Below are 16,116 nucleotides of genomic sequence, written 5' to 3' on the forward strand. Positions count from 1 at the left end.
CTCACCAGAAACCCACCCTGCTGGCCCCTTGGTCTTGCATTCCGGGCTCTAGAACCATTGCCTGAGCCATTGGTCTGCGGTATTCTGTGGTGGTGGCCTGAGCAGACCGTGCCAGGGTGGCTGGTGCAAACAGACTGTACCAGCCTCTGATCCGAACCTGGGCAGGAGGGTGGGGAGACATGTCATCCCCAGAATATATGCCCTTGATGGTTTTGGCAGCTGGGATTACCTTCTCAGGTTGGTTGGTGGGCAGCGGAGGACACTCCTAGCTGGACTCCTGGCCACTGTGGAGGATGTCAGGGTGTGTGTGTGGGGACCCTGCAGGCCTCGACTGCTTCCCTTGAAATAAGATCTGATCCTCCAGGTGGACAATGTTCAGAGGTTCTCTCCTTGGACAGCAGAGCTCATGCCTCCCGGGCAGAGGCTGAACCTTGCAGATGTCCCTCTAATGGCTAAAGGCTGCTGCCATCACCACTGCGTGATCTAAGGAGCGCTGCTACCTTTAACCCTGTGACTCTCTGACTCCAATGTGTACAAATCTTACTGTCACTCTCCAATGCATGGGCTCCCCAGGACCCAAAGGAAGATACACTAGAGCAACATATTCCCAGATGGTTAGGCATAAGAGCTATGGTGTTGACACAATCAGGCTCCTGACTGATTTCTTTTTTTGTGGGGAGAGTATTGGGGATTGAACTCAGGGGCACTCGACCACTGAGCCACATACCCAGCCCTATTTTGTATTTTATCTAGATACAGGGTCTCACTGAGTTGCTTTGCACCTCACTGTTGCTGAGGCTGACTTTGAACTTGCAATCCTCCTTTCTCAAACTCCTGAGCCATTGTGAGCGATTACAGGCATGTACCACCGCGCCGGCCTGGCTGACTTCTTTATGACAGACACCATCTGTTTTTATTTTATTTTTTTTTATTTTTTCGTACCGGAGATTGAACTCAGGGGTGCTCTACCATGGAGCTATACCCCAGCCCTTTTTAATTTTTATTTTTAAATTTTGAGACAGGGTCTTGCTAAGTTGCTTAGGGCCTTGCTAAGTTGCTGAGGCTGGCCTCAAACAAGTTGCTGGGGTTACAGGGATGAGCCACTGTAAGCAGCTCATCATCTGTATCTGCTTTCTATTGTTGCTGTAACAATCAAATTATTACAAATTCGGTGGCTTAGAACAATTGATATTTATCATCCTATGGTTCTGGAGGTTGGAGGTGTAAAAATCAGTCTGCGAGGGCCAAAATTCAGGTGTGAGCTAAAATTCAGGTGTGAGCCAGGCTGTGCACCTTATGGAGGCCTCAGGGGGAGGAGTGCCTTTTTGGTTTTTATAGGTGGCCTGCCTTCGGTGGCCTTTTGCTCCTTGTTTCCACCTCTGCTTCTTTGGTGGTGTCTTCTGACTCTGCCCTCCAGCCTCCCTCTTGTAAATTCCTTTGTGATTCCATTCCATGGGGCCCCCGCCATGCTATCTCCTCATCTCAAGTCCTCAGCTTCACCACATGGGCAAAGACTCTTTGCAAAAGAGAAAGTTTTGCCAAGGGTAAGGTAGGCCAATCAAAGGATTGGGGTCCTGGCATCTTTGGGGGACCCATTATTTAGACTTCTACATCTCATTGCCCTTTGTCACCAAGCTCCTGTCGAGGATCCCTCCTTGAGATCCACATCTGAGAGATGGAGGTTCAAGTAGAGACAGGGGCTCTGCCTCCATCTGCCCAACTCCCTTCCCTCCTCCTGGGACAACAGATTCTAAGAACCCATTCCCTTCAGATGACACCTTGTCCCCATCTTCAGGGTGTGACCGCTCTCTGTGGCTGCTTCAGGTCAAGTTCTTTAGAATCCCACCTGTTACCCCCGGCATGGGCACTCTTCCAAACCACGGCAGGATGGACTCCTTTCAAGAGCTCAGAGTGCTGCGGACCAAAGCCAAGCCATCAAAGCCAGATGCTCCTCCCCCTCAAACCCTATCTGAGCCCCGCCTTGCCTCTCCAGTTTTTTTTACTGAGAATTGTTTCTACAATGGGAGGGAGAAAATTTGGCTTTTAGATGTTGATCAGGAAGAGGACTCCACAGGGGTTGAAGTGAGCAGGAAAGGAAACCTCTGTAAACTCTGGACACCAGAGAGTTTCCTTGAAATATCAGCCCACCTGGGGGGTTCACTTGCTTCCAGATGGGCAGGGACCTTCTGGTCACCAAAGCCAGGAGTCTGGAGACTTGACACTGTTTTAGAGATGCTCTGTGCTCACCGTAGGTGGTAATTGTGCAGAACTTGTTTCACTTGGAGACGGTGCTGTTCCGATGGAGAAACCAGTTGTGAAGTCCGGATACCTGTGAGAAGGTCAGACTAGGTTCAACGCCAGCCCTGTCACTTATTAGGCTATGTGACCTTGACCTTTCTGGGCCTCACTTTCACCAGTTATTAAATTGAAACACACAAGAACTACATTCAGAGTGTACCCATAAGAAATCAATAAGATGGTGAAGTGAGAGTGTTTTACACAAAGGAATCAGGGGTGAAATTATTATGACAGGAGCTTATGCAAGCTGGGAGGCATTCAACATTTCAGAGGTTGGGAACAAAGAGGACAACGGTACCTCCCTATAGCCCTGGTGACAGAAAACTGGGATGGGTGGCCCAGGGATTGACCCTGCGTGGGGAAACTTATGTTTTCATGTGCAAAGACTCACAGCTCCATTTCTTTGTGCCGGGCTGTGAGCTGACCTATGGAGAGGTCCATGGGGCAGGAACTGAGGGTGACTTCCAGCCAGCAGCCAAAAAAAGAACTGTCTCCCTCAGTCCACGGGTTTGGGAGGCCCCCTCCTGCTGGTCAAGCCTTGAGGTGACAGTAGCACTGGCTGCATGAGCTGATCTTTGTATGAGCTCTTTTCTCTCTTTCTCTCTCTTTTTTCAATGCTGGGAATTGAACTCAGGGGCACTTAACAACTGAACCACATCCCCAGGCCTTTTTTTTTTTTTGTATTTTATTTAGAGACAGGGTCTTACTGAGCTGCTTAGGGCCTCGCTTTTGCTGACTTTGAACTGGCGATCCTTCTTCCCCAGCCTCCCCAAACTGCTGGGATTATAGGTGTGTGCCACTGCGCCTGGCGGTATGAACTATGAGCTCTCTTTTGCCTCCTCCTTTCGTTCTTTCATGTCAGAAATATTTGTTAAGCATTTATTATGTACCAGGTACTATATCCTAGGAGTCAAAGAATACAGTATGGCCCTTGAAGGGTTCCCAACGTACAGATTTCATTCTAGGGTTTCCCAGGTGGTTACTGAGCATGCAACTGTCTAAGGGATCAGGTGGTTGTCTGCCTCTGTCTTCTCTGTGCAGCACTCCTTACAGTTTGCTCAGGGATCTTTCATCGTACGCCGCTTGATTCACACAATCATCTTGGGGGCTGGATTGTTGCTGTTAACAAATGGGGAAACTGAGGCCCACAGAGTTAGAATCATCATCTAAGGCTGTGAAGCCTCTGGGGGCAAAGGAGGCGTGAACTTTCCCACAGGGTGGGTAGTTATTTCCAACAGGCTGACGGGGAGGTAGATATGCTGTAGGGGACTAGGGTTCCTTAGACAGGGAGGTGGGATGTCTTCAGCGGGCCTCCTGCCACACTGGTGTCTGGCCGGGCTGCCTGTCCTAGTTCTAGTTCTGGGCTTGGAATTCAAAGCAGCCCACTGATCCAAAGCATCAAGAATCAATTTAAGATTTAAACAAGAGGCTGATGTAAAAGAGACTTCCTGTCTCCCAGGTGGCAGACTCCCTCTCGGGTTCTTTTTGGAGATGGGCCCATTCGTCCAATACGTGCCCTGAAGCAACAGGGGCCAGGGGGAAGGCCAAGGCCCTGGGGTTGGGGGAGGGTGAGTGTGGTGGGGATGGGGTGACTGGCAGGGGCTGAGTTCTTGAACTCAGGGGTCCTTTCCTGAGAGTGTGGGGCAGGAAGGGGGGCATTAAGAAACACATGAAGAAACATTAAGAAAACATCACTCAAGAGTTGAATGAAAGCAGTTTGATTTTATAAATCACTAGTGGGAGCTGTTTCCAGCACCTACCTGGTGCTCGCTTGATTGAGACCAACCAGCCTCTTTGACAGGAGACAGGAGGGGAAGGGGCCCCTCCCTCTGGGGACTTGCAAAGCGGCTGGCACCCTTCCCACTGCCTCTCCCTCCTTCCCACCCACTCTACCTGTCACATCCTTCCCTCTCTCCTCACCCCTGGAAGCTTGGGAGGCAGCGGAGAGAAGGCAGGGGAGGTCAAATTTGCTGCTTGGGATCCTTTCTCCCACTCTGCATCCCGTCCTCTGTGGTGTGGAGCCCTCTGTTCCCATGGCTGGTGATGGGCTCTATGGATTCTAGTTGCTGAGCCAGGGAATATGATGTGGTGGGTGTCCACATAGGCTCTGGAATCAGGGCCAGGGACTGCTGCTTTTCCTAGCTGTGTGACTGCGCATATGTCATTGAACCTCTCAGAACCATTTTTTTTTTCATTTGAAAAGGAAAGATGATTTGTGTATCCCCCCATCTAAAAAAAGGTATGTTGGATTCCTCACCTCCTCTCTCAGAATCTGATCTCCTTTGGAGGCAAGGTCTTCGCAGAGGTGACCAAGTGAAAAGGAGATCATGAGGGTGGGCCCTAATCCAATATGTTTGGTGTCCTTTAAAAAGTAGAAATTTGTGCGTGTGCGTGTGGCACATGGCCTATGATCTTAGCTATCCGAAAGTCTGAGGCAGGAGGATCTCAAGTTTGAGACCAGACTAGGCAGTTTAGCAAGATCCTGTCTCAAAATAAAAAGGCCTGAGAGTATGGCTCAGTGATATAGCACCCTGGTTTCAATTCCTAGTATATATATATATATATATATATATATATATATATATATATATATATATGACACAGACACATAAAGAGGCAAGACCACGTGAAGATATGAAGAAAGAATATGGTCATCTGCAGGACAAGAAAGCAACCTTGCTGGCCACTTGATCTTGGCCTTGTGTCCCTCCGAACAAAGAGACAGAACATTCTGTTCATGAAGCCCTGCCTCCCCCTGGACCCTATCTTGTGGCCCCTGTTCTAGCACCCCTGGCCGACTGACACCAACACCTTTAGCAGGTGCAGAGCAAACATGGGTCCCTAGGGAAGAGCCATATCTCCCTCTTCTGCCCCGCCCCCATTTTCAATGAGAGCGTGGTATGTGAGCTGTGCCTGGCCAGACCTCAGGGGAGGCAGCTGTGGTGTCAGGGCAGGCCACCGGGAGAGATGGGCAGTCACTGGGCTCTTTAGAATGGCTTTATCAACTCTGAAATAGGGCAAATCCCCAAAGCCTCTGGAGCAAGGTGCAGGGTTATTGCGAGGTTCCCGTGAGATAAGAATGACTGTGAGGTTGTTGTCTGAACCCCATAGGATTAATGATGGCTGGGGTTAGTGCTGTCCTAGGAGGGAATTGTGAGAATGACAGAAGTGTTTCAGGGGAGCTTGGAGGTAGACATTTCTGCTTCATGGGGGGAATTAGATACTGTCCTAAGGGGCTCACAGCGGTGGGAGCTCAGTGGCCATGCTCAGATATGATGCTAGTCCTACCCTACCCTGAGGCCAAGTGGCAATGGGGAGTCTGCTTACACTGTGAACCCTTTTCTGAGATTCCAAATTTGGGAAAACTACTAGTTAGTGCCCATTCTATGAAAGGGGGTTTGTATTTGACGTCTGTGCTAGTCAGCTTTTTGTTACTATAACAAAATACCACAGACAACCAATTTAAAATGGGAAAATGTGTATTCTGGCTCACCGTTTTGGCAGGTTCAGTCCATAAATGATTTATCCCATTGCTTTTGAGCCTGTGGCAGTGCAGTATGTCCCGGTGAGAGCCTATGGTAGAGGAAGTCCGTTCACCTCTTGGCCAGGTGAGAAAGAGAGAGAGGAGGAGATGGGTGTCCTGCTGTCCCCTTTGCAAGCACATCTCCAGTGACCTAAACCCTCCAATAAGCCCCACCTCCTAAGTTTCCATCAACTCTCAATAGTGCTAACCTGAGGACCAAGCCTTTAATATATGGGCCATTTCAGATCCAAATGGCTCATTTAATTTTCTTGACAACTCAAATAGATATGCATAATAAACCCCAACACAGCTGAAAGAATGAGTCTCAGAGAATTTATGTAACTTGATTGCGGTCACACAGCAAGGCTGGAGTCTGAACCTAGTCCTTCAATACAAGGCAAGTAAAGCCTTACGAGTCTCCTTCCTTCAACGTGCTGCCTCTACAGACTCAACGGTGTCTCCTGCTTGTGTCTCCTTAGCAAATAAAGCATTCCATGTTTTATTAAAAAAAAATCACCCACCTGTCATTACAACAGTTATTTGAGCATTTCGTTTATAGATGATGCTTGAAAGCAGATTATAAGAAATTTCAAGACATCTGGACACATCTTTCCAAAAAATCATTTTTGGTCTTAGTTTTTTTTGTCCTCCTCCATCTGGCTTCAAAGAGAAGGTGGTAGTCTTTGCTCTTTCTACCCGTTGACACTTTTATAAAAGCCCTTCCGTTTTCAACATGGTTGACTCCAGGGGGCCCTGGCCAGAGGCCTTCTCTTCTCATTCTGTCTCTGTGATTCCAAAGAAGAGAAGCTGCCCAGGGCCTAGCCTCTTTCTCTGCCCCCATGTAGCAAAGTCCACACTCTCCAGTGACTCTCTGGGAAATGCAGTGAGGCTTTCCCTTTCCCATTCACACGTCTTGGCATTTTATTCTCCAGGACCACCAGGGAGCATCTTTCTCCTGTGTCTCTGCCAACAGAACTCCTTCCCTGACTTGCATTTGTGCCCAACACTGAACTGACTTCCCTCCTGGGCTTCAGGGTCTTCTCCAGTGAAAGTGACTGTGTTTCTTCCAGCGAGCAGAACATGGGGGCAGAAAACCAGCTCCTTTCCTTACACTTTTGCTGCTTGTCCTCTTGAGCCAGAGGACAGGCCCAAGCAAGGCCAGTTTTCCTGTTGAGAGGGCTGGCAAGGAGCAGGAGGTTGGCTGCCTCGCTGATAATTCCTGGTGGGGAGGCTCAGGAAGGGGAAGGGGCTGTGCTTAGGCCCAGGCCTCTGGCCCACCCACAGTGAGGTCTGGGTTTCCAGCCCTTCTGTAAAGCCAATTTGCATTCATCGAGAGCACAGCAGAGACACGCCTCTGGGCTCTGTCACTCCAGAGTCAATTGGGCGGGGCGTTTGACCATAGCAGGAATTTGATGAATGTTTGAGGAAATAGTGAAGGTGCCATTTACACCTCTTGGAAAATTAGTCACTGGACACACAGGGAGTGTGTGTTATCTTTTCCTGCTTAGAATCTCAGAAAAAAACAGAGAATCCAGGGCCGCTACAGAAAATTTCTGTGCCAAGAAGTTACTTCAGCCTCAACTCTGCAGGTAGATGGCTCCTAATGAATACCAATTGGGGAGGTGTGGGGGAGGCCAGGTCCCCTCAGCCTGGGCCCTCTTATGCCTCTGTTCACGGGATCACCTTCCATTCTCTTCCACCTTTTCTCCTGTCATTTGCCGAGCCTCTGTTATAGACCAGATAGTATCCCGGGGTGGTAACAGTCAAAGGGCACGGCCCCTGAAGGATTTCCAAGTCACCGGTAGGTTTAGGACCTGGGATCTACCATGTAAGAAGAGGTGAGGTCAAGTCGCTTTCTTCCTCTGTCCTGCTTCGTGTAGCACCTTTTACAGTTTGTTGAGGAACCTCCCTTATGATCCTATTTAATCCTCAAAATCATCCTGGGAGCCTGGTGCTATTTATCATTCATTATTCTTAGTTAATATTTCCATCAACAATGGTACAGTAGGGTACATGAGGGGGGGACATGGGGTGTGTTTGTCAGTGTGGGGGTGGGGGGCTCAGCCATGGCCCCTGTGGTTCAGGGGAGCACAAGATCCACCCAGGATTCATTCCCAAGGAGGATGGCTGCTTCTCCCCAAGCCTCTGACTGACACCTCAGCCATGGGGGTGAGATAGCATTCATTATCTCTTGACATTTCTCAGACAGCCTTTTACCTCCACTTCCCCTGAGAGGTGATAACAAAGGTTTGTCTGATCTTCCTTTTTCCCATCTCCCCGGCTCCCAGCCACCCCCCCCCCTTCCTTTTCATCTCTGTGTCTGAGGGCAAGCGGGTCTTGTGTCTCTAAGGATGTGTCCCAGGGAGCAAGCACAGCGGGCCCCATGGGGAGACCAGGCCCTCTTTCTTCCTCTCACTTCAAAGGGCCTTTGGAGCACTGCCCTCCTGGGGCAGGCGGGGTGTGTTTTATTTGCTAGGAGGCTGAAATCAGCTGCCTGTAGGTCAGGGACACCTTGGATGTCTCCTTCCCTTCCCCATCCCCAGGACCCCATAAGGAGGGAGAAGCTCAGGGCAGGGGCTCCTGGGACTGGGCTGGGAGGCCATCCTGCTCCTGGTGAGAGGGACTAACTCTTCCCCAGGAGGCAGCGGGACTCCAACTGCCTCATCTGGGGGCTGCTGAGGTGGAGAGGGGCTGACCAGGGTGCCTGGGCTGGGGACAGAGCCAGGGTGTGTGGGAGGGGATTCAGATTTCCTGTTCAGACCAGCTGTCTTTTTTGGGGGGTGGGGGGAGGTACCAGGGATGGATCAGGAGCACTCGACCACTGAGCCACATCCCCGGGCCTTATTTTGTATTTTATTGAGAGGCAGGGTCTCACTGAGTTGCTTAGTGTCCTGCTTTTGCTGAGGCTGGCTTTGAACTCGCAATCTTTCTGCCTCAGCCTCCAGAGCTGCTGGGATTACAGGTGTGTGCCACCGTGCCGGCTCAGAGCAGCTGTTGTGGGAAGCTATTCCCTGAGCAGGAGAGGGACACCCCAGGGGGCTGTTGCTGCTTCCTCTTCCCTTACAAAAACCCCCTCCTCACTACTCAGACAGATGTTTGGTCTGATCTCCGGAACTCATCCAATACACCAATGCTGCAAACACCGGATCCAAAGTCCTCCGAGATGCATGTCCTGGCTTCAGTCACACAAACCTAACCTCCCTGGATGGTTTGTCACACCTGGTCACACCTATCCAGATGTTGACCCCTCTGGAATTGGCAGATGGGTCAGGGTCGCAAGAGGGAGAGCAGAGAGGTAGTGACCTGCAGAGCAACCTCTGCTGCTATGGCCACCTAGGCAGGCACATCTTCCAGTTTCCCAATGCAAGTTAGAAATATGGTTTTTTTTTAAACATTTTTCTATTATGAAAAATTTTCAGACATAAAAATAGAATAGTAAAATGAGCCCCCATAGACCCACTACCTGGATTCAAAAATTATCAAATTTTTGCTGCCCTTATTTAATCTATGATTTCAATTTTTTTTTTTTAAATGTGAAATCTCCAAAATTAGATGTTGGCTTACAGTTTGGAAAAGCATATGTGTACCAAATAATGGTTTCCGTGAGTCAGCTTCATACCGAGGGTCGTGCGATTCTGTTCAGGGAAACCGGGCTGCTCCTGCTGGCTGGGAGCATTCGGGGGCTCTGGGCCAGGCCTCCCTGTGTTCCTGTCCCAGCTGCACTCCAAGCAGCTCATAACTACTCCAAGGGTCACCTGGCATCTCCCTTGCATTGAAGGGTGTCAGGCTTTAGCCTGTGGGTTTAGGATTTAGGTTATAGTACATGTGGATAGGAAGAAATCTCAGCAGGCCTCTAGCGTGGCTTAGTTTGGTCTCTGTAGTATAACTGGGAAGGGGAATTTCAAGGGACAATTCATTAATTCAACAGATTTTTAGTGAACACTTACTAAGTGCTGTGATAGACACTCTGTATACAGCAGTAGACTAAGACAAGAATGGCTGTCTTTTGAAGTTGACATTTTTTTTGGCGAGGAATTATAGATAAAATAGAAAGGCTGTTATACGTGTGTGTTTACTTATGTGTGAGTGTATGTATATATATTTCTATTTCTTCCCTTTTGGTTAGGTGGTCATAAGGTTGTGAACAGGCTGTCATTCTCCCTGCCCCATGGAGAAGGCCTTCCTCAAGGGCCCAGGGGCTGTGCAGCAGAGACAAGTGTGGGACAGAGGTGACAAGAGCTCTGAAGGTGGAGTGTGTTTGCAGACAGAGCTGCCCCACATGGTCCGCCTCCTGCATTTCTCAGTCACATGAGCCCACACAATCCTCTCTTCTGGTTCAGTTTGAGTTGGGTTCTTGCCACCTGCCACAGAGTGTCCTGCCTGACACATCCCTACACCAGCGTGTGTCTCCCCACTGAGTGTCTGAGCTAGTTGTAGAGAAGAAGCAGCTGGGTGAGGGGTGGCCAGCCCATCGGGGGCAGCTGCTAACCCGCCTATGAGCAGGGCAGTGCAGCCCTGTGTGTGAGGTGGTTGGGAGGGGTGGGGACATGTCCCCTGTGCCAGGACACGCTGGGCCTGTGTGAGTAGATACTCCCAGAGGTCCTGCAGGACCTTCTTATGCAGTCAAGTGGCTGAGCTGCTCTCAGTGGTCTCTCAGTACAGATGTGGATCAGGAGAGGCCAGGACAGTGACGGGGCCTCAATCCCGCCTCCCTGATGTCCCCAAATCTCAGGAAGGGATGCTAGCCTAGATTATGGTATTTTGAGTTAGGCTTTGAGTGACAAAGACTTGAGGGTAACAAGATAAGTGTTAGGTTCTTGACCAAGAAGGTGGGCAGTTGGGGCAATTCGGGTGCCGTGTGCATCTGATTGTACCCATTTTGTGCTTCCTTCATTAGGGTGCTTCCTCATAGTGTGCCACAGAGGAACATGTCTGCACTTTTTTTTTTTTTTTTTTTTCTGGTACCAAGGATTGAACCCAGAGGCACTCAACCACTGAGCCACGTCCCCAGCCCTTTTTATTTTTCAAATTTTAAGACAGGGTCTTGCTAAATTTCGAGGGCCTCGCTAAGTGGCTGCAGCTGGCTTTGAACTTGTGACCCTCCTGCGTCAGCCTCCCGAGCCACTGGGATTATAGACGTGCGCCATCGCACCCGGTTTGTCTTCACTTTTTGAAGCTTAGGTTTCCTTATCTGTTAATTACATGAAAACAACACCCACCTTCCAGTGTTATCAAGGTCTGACTTGGATTGCAAAGGCAAGTTCTTGACTCCTGTGGGCAGTGCTAGTTTGTCCAAAAGAAAAGCATTTAAAGAAGAAGAATAAATTCTATTGTGAGGTGCTTGATGGCCATGCATTGCTTTTGGCAATCCTCTATCACCGAGTAAGGTCAAGAGGTAGAGTGTAAGAATCAGGGAGACAGGAAGTCACTAGGGACCTGCCTCAGCGAGGGCCAGTCCTACGCGGCTACTTTGGAGGCCAGACAACTGGGAGGCCCTGGGTGCCAGCTCCTTCTGGGGTGGGTGGGGTGAGAACATTGCCATGTGTGCTCTGAGGTAGGGCTTTTTTTTTTTCTTTTTCTTTTTAAATCTCCATTTTCCATTTAAGGAAATTGAGGTTCATTGAGGCCAAAGTCATATAATGAGAAAGAACTCAGCCAGGTCCTTGGATTCCAAGTCTAGAGGGGTTTCCACTCAAAAAACCCTGAAGTTTTCAAAAATGCTTCATGGTTTATAAAGCACTTTTTAAAGAAAATGATGAATAAACACAACCGTTCGTCCTGACTTACACAATTTGTTTTTGCAAAGACAGAGGCATAAAGTGAAGGAAAAGAAAAACACGAGACTTGGAAGCCCTTTGCAAAATGAACCACGCTCAGAAAGGGTTCTCGTTTCTCCGACGTTGTTTGCTTATTTTTACTATGAAAATTAAGAGAACCTTTGTCCTTTGGGCGTCCTCCTACAGTGGCTAAGAAGTATCTGCCTCACAGGAGGAGCTCTGTAAATACCCACTCACAGAGAGCAATCCTCAGGCGCAGCTCCCCTCCCCCAGAGGCAGGGTCTTTTGAGCCTGGCTACTGACAAATCCTTCCTCCCAAATTGGTAGTGGGTCTCCCCACCCCACCCCTGCCCCTGCCCCTTCCTTTTGAACTTGAAACATTAGATCTACCTAGGCTTTGAGCCTGCTGGCCTTCAGACAGGAACCATACCGGCGGCAGCTCTCCTGAGTCTCCAACTTGCTACTTACTCTGTAGAGCTCAGGATTTGCCTGGCTCCATAATTACATGAGCCAGTTCCTTATAATAAACTGATACATATTTATGTGTGTGTGTGTGTGTGTGTGTGTGTGTGTGTGTGTGTGCAGGTACGTATGCTTATAGAGTAGTCCCACCTAATGTGTGGTTTTGCTTTCTGTAGTTTCAGTGAATCTCCTAGTCCACCACAGTCTGAAAATATGAAATGGAAAATTCCGGAAATAAACAATCGTAATTTTTTTTTTTAAAAAAATATGATACTGGGGTTTGAACTCAGGGCCTTTCACATGCCAGGCAAGGGCGTTCCAACTGAGCTCCAGCTCCACCTCAAAAATTCATAAGTTTTTAATAACTCACTCTAGAATATTCTTCAATTGTCCTATTTTATTATTAGTTATTATTGTTAATCTCTTACTGTGCCTAACTTATGAATTACACTTTATCATCAATATGTGTGTGTAGGAAAAAACATGGTATATATTGGGTGTGGCAGGATCTGCAGTTTTTAGGCATTCTCTGGGGGGTCTTGGAACGTATCCCCTGCAAATAAGGGGGGATACTGTACACATAAATCCTTGTATAGTTAAGTTTATGTATAAATTTTTATATTCATATAAATATTCACACACACACACACACACACACACACACACACACACACTCTATTGATTCTGTTTCTCTGGAGAACCCTGATGTGGTTGTGGGCCCCAGCTATGTAGTGACCTATGGGCCACTGGGCATCGTGCTGGTATTGACTTAACTTTCTGGTGTAACGTGGTGTGGCATTGGGCCCAAGGGAGACACAGGGCCCCCTTACATGAGAGATGGGTGGGGAGGGACAGAGTAGAGGCTTCTCTCCCTGTCCTTTGGGGACTCCCAGCTCCACTCCCTCATCCTGGGAGCTTGATGGGCTGATCATCTCCTCTCCCAGGAGGGCCCTTCCTCTCCTCAGCCTGCCACAACCATACCTCCTTTGTAAACCTGGCCTCTGGGTACGTGTCTCAGGGTCTGCTCTTCCCTCCCCAGCTGCCTCTTAGGCTACTGGCCAATTCCTGCAGACTCGGTGGAAACTGAACAGCGGAGGCAGTTAGGTTCCTGTTTTCCTGGAGCCGTCTTCTGGGCCTCACCTTCTCACATTTAGGATCCACAGTCTTTGTGTTGACCCATGGGGATGACCAGGTAAAAAGGATAGAGGGATGAGGAGGGTGCGGTGGCACAGGCCTGTAATCTCAGTGGCTTGGGAGGCTGAGGCAGGAGAATTGTGAGTTCAAAGCCAGCCTCAGCAAAAGTGAGGCGCTAAGCAACTCAGGGAGACCCTGTCTCTGAACAAAATACAAAATAGGACTGGGGACGTGTCTCAGTGGTCAAGTGCCCCAGAGTTCAATCCCTGGTTACCCACCCCCGCTTAAAAAAAAAGGACATAGGGATGCTTCCTGTTCACTGTCCAAGGAAGGGGATGAGGAGTAAGAGACCCAGACAGGTCTTCCCTCCCCAGGTTGTGCTTAGGTCCCAGGCCCTGGAGGGAAGAATGTCCCTGTCCAGAGTTTTGAAAGTCAGACCTCTCCAACTCCTCTCACCCTCCCCTCAATTCTATCACACCCTCTTCATTAGTGGAAAGAACAGTAGATTCATAGGTGGGACCTTTGACGGCATTGACTGTCATTGCTTCTGAATGACAGGAGCTTAGTTGTAAGTTGCTGATCCCTGATTGGTTTATCCGCAGTGTGGGAATAAGCATCAAATCCGTTGCCCTGGTCATACTGAGATGCAGTGACACGTGTTGGTGAAGGGGCTATGGAAAATTTATGCAATGCTGTACAAGTATAAGGGATTGTCATTAATTATTATTATTAAACATCTCAAGTCTCAGTTCTTATTGCTGATAGCAACTCTGGCCTCTTAATATGCTTCTTCTGAGGAAGACAAAACCCAGTACTTCTGAGTCTTTAATGTGCAAATAAATAAACTGGGATCTTGTTAAAAGTGTAGATTGTGGTTCAGTAGGTCTGGGCATCCTGGATTCTGGTTTTCCTGCTCCCGGGTGATGTCAACACTCCAAACTACTCCACAGGAAAGGCCCTGAAAGGTTTATAATAAGCTGAGAAAAAACAGCTTAGGAAATACAGCAGAAATATGGATTTATTAAAGCAGTATGCAGGCAAAGATGGCCTGCTGGTCACAAAAGATACACTTTGGTCTTTGGAAAAACAGAAGATGAGAGGAGAGAGAGCGAGAGAAAGCAACCCTGGGGTTCAGGAGACCCTGGACTGATCACTTCCTGGACTTCTCTGAGGAGCAGCCACCGTTGGTCTTATTAAGAGAGTCGGTGCTGCCTGTTCTTGAGCCCACACTGTTGAGGATTTTGTCAATCTCTCCTGGGATGTTTTGCTTCTCTTCGTTCTCAGTCTCTCGGTGGTAGAAGTAGTTGAAGTTGGAGACGATGACAGGCACCGGGAGGGCAATGGTGAGGACCCCTGCAATGGCACACAGAGTGCCCACGATTTTTCCCCCTGGGGTGGTCGGGCACATGTCTCCATAGCCTACAGTTGTCATGGTGACCACCGCCCACCAGAAGCCATCGGGAATGCTGGAGAAATGGGACTCTGGCTCATCCACCTCGGCAAAGTAGACCGCACTGGAGAAAAGGATGACCCCAATAAAGAGGAAGAAGATGAGCAGCCCCAGCTCCCGCATGGAAGCCTTCAGCGTCTGCCCCAGGATCTGCAGCCCCTTGGAGTGGCGGGAGAGTTTGAAGATGCGGAAGACCCTCACCAGGCGGATGATCCTCAGGATGGCCAGGGACATGTTTTGCTGGTTGCTTGGCTCCGTCTCCTGGACCAACTCTGTGATGAGAGTTGCAAAATAGGGGATGATGGAGATGATGTCGATGATGTTCATGAGGTTCCGGAAGAAGTCCGTCTTGCTGGGGCAGACCACGAACCGAAGCACCAACTCGAAGGTGAACCACATGATGCAGGTGGACTCCACCATGAAGAAAGGGTCAGAGAACATGGTCTGGGAGAGGTCTGTCTTGTTTGCATGGAGTCTGGGGTCCCTGACCACCTTCAGCTCCCTGTCCTCCCGGAACTCGGGTAGTGTCTCCAGGCAGAAGATGGTGATGGAGATGACCACGACCAACACGGAGACCACGGCCACCCCACGGGCCGCACTGGAGCTCTCAGGGTACTCAAAGAGGAGCCAGAACTGCCGGTGGAATTCGTTGGTGGGGAGCGGTGTTTCAGGGTCTTTGATGAAGCCTTCGTCCTCCCGGAACTGGTCCATGGCCTGGCTACCCAGCTCATAGAAGGAGATCTCATCAGCAAAGATATCAATAGGGACGTTGGCTGGCCGCCGGATTTTCCCACCAGATTGGTAATAATACAGGATTCCATCAAAACTGGGCCGGTTCCGGTCAAAGAAATACTCATTTCTCATAGAATCAAAGAACTGCATCCTTTTCTCCCGGTCTCCCAGGAGGGTCTCTGGGAACTGATTGAGGGTTCGGAGCTGGGTCTCAAACCTCAGCCCAGCGATATTAATGATCACCCGCTGGTTTCCTTCATTCCAGACGACGGGCTCAGGCCCTGGGGGATCGGCATAGTCTCCCGGGAGCTTGGAGAAGGTGGTCTCGTGGTTGGTGCTATCACTGATGAGGATCTTCCAGTTGGAAAAGGGGCTGCTCCCGGGGCGGCCTTTTGGATTGGATGGATCAAAGTCTGTAGCATAGCCTGGCTCTTCCTGGATTTCATCTGAGTTATCAAAATTGACCAGAGCGACTTCCATTTCTTTCCAGCCACAAATCTCCATTCTAGGGGGAATCAGGGGAGCAGCATGAAGACCCCCAGTCCTCACTGCCCGCCGTGAGCTGTGGAGAAGGAGAAATTCATTAGATTCCAGGCCAGGGAAGGAGACAGCTGGCTCTTGATTATTGATGTTAGATAGACCAATGGATTAAGCAATGACTTTTTTTTTTTTTTTTGCTTGAGAAGGTCGCTTTGGCGACAGTCTTCCCTTGAAATCAATTTGCAACCCCTGAACTTACA

At 49.3% G+C, this 16,116-nt stretch overlaps 1 protein-coding gene across 1 annotated transcript; it reads right to left on the reverse strand.

Moving 5' to 3' along the window:
- Positions 1-14,344: 14,344 nt before the first annotated feature.
- On the reverse strand, positions 14,345-15,880 carry Kcna10 (potassium voltage-gated channel subfamily A member 10). Its single transcript, XM_026402847.2, has one exon. It carries the CDS (start codon positions 15,878-15,880, stop codon positions 14,345-14,347), a length of 1,536 nt encoding a protein of 511 aa, XP_026258632.2.
- Between the last annotated feature and the right edge of the window lie 236 nt (positions 15,881-16,116).

This window comes from Urocitellus parryii, chromosome 11 (assembly GCF_045843805.1).
Source record: "Urocitellus parryii isolate mUroPar1 chromosome 11, mUroPar1.hap1, whole genome shotgun sequence".
NCBI classification, from domain to species: domain Eukaryota; kingdom Metazoa; phylum Chordata; class Mammalia; order Rodentia; family Sciuridae; genus Urocitellus; species Urocitellus parryii.

What these genes read in the sequence shown, in the direction of transcription:
- Kcna10 (XM_026402847.2), bottom strand. Translation starts at nt 15,880, where the DNA reads ATGGAGATTTGTGGCTGGAAAGAAATGGAAGTCGCTCTGGTCAATTTT.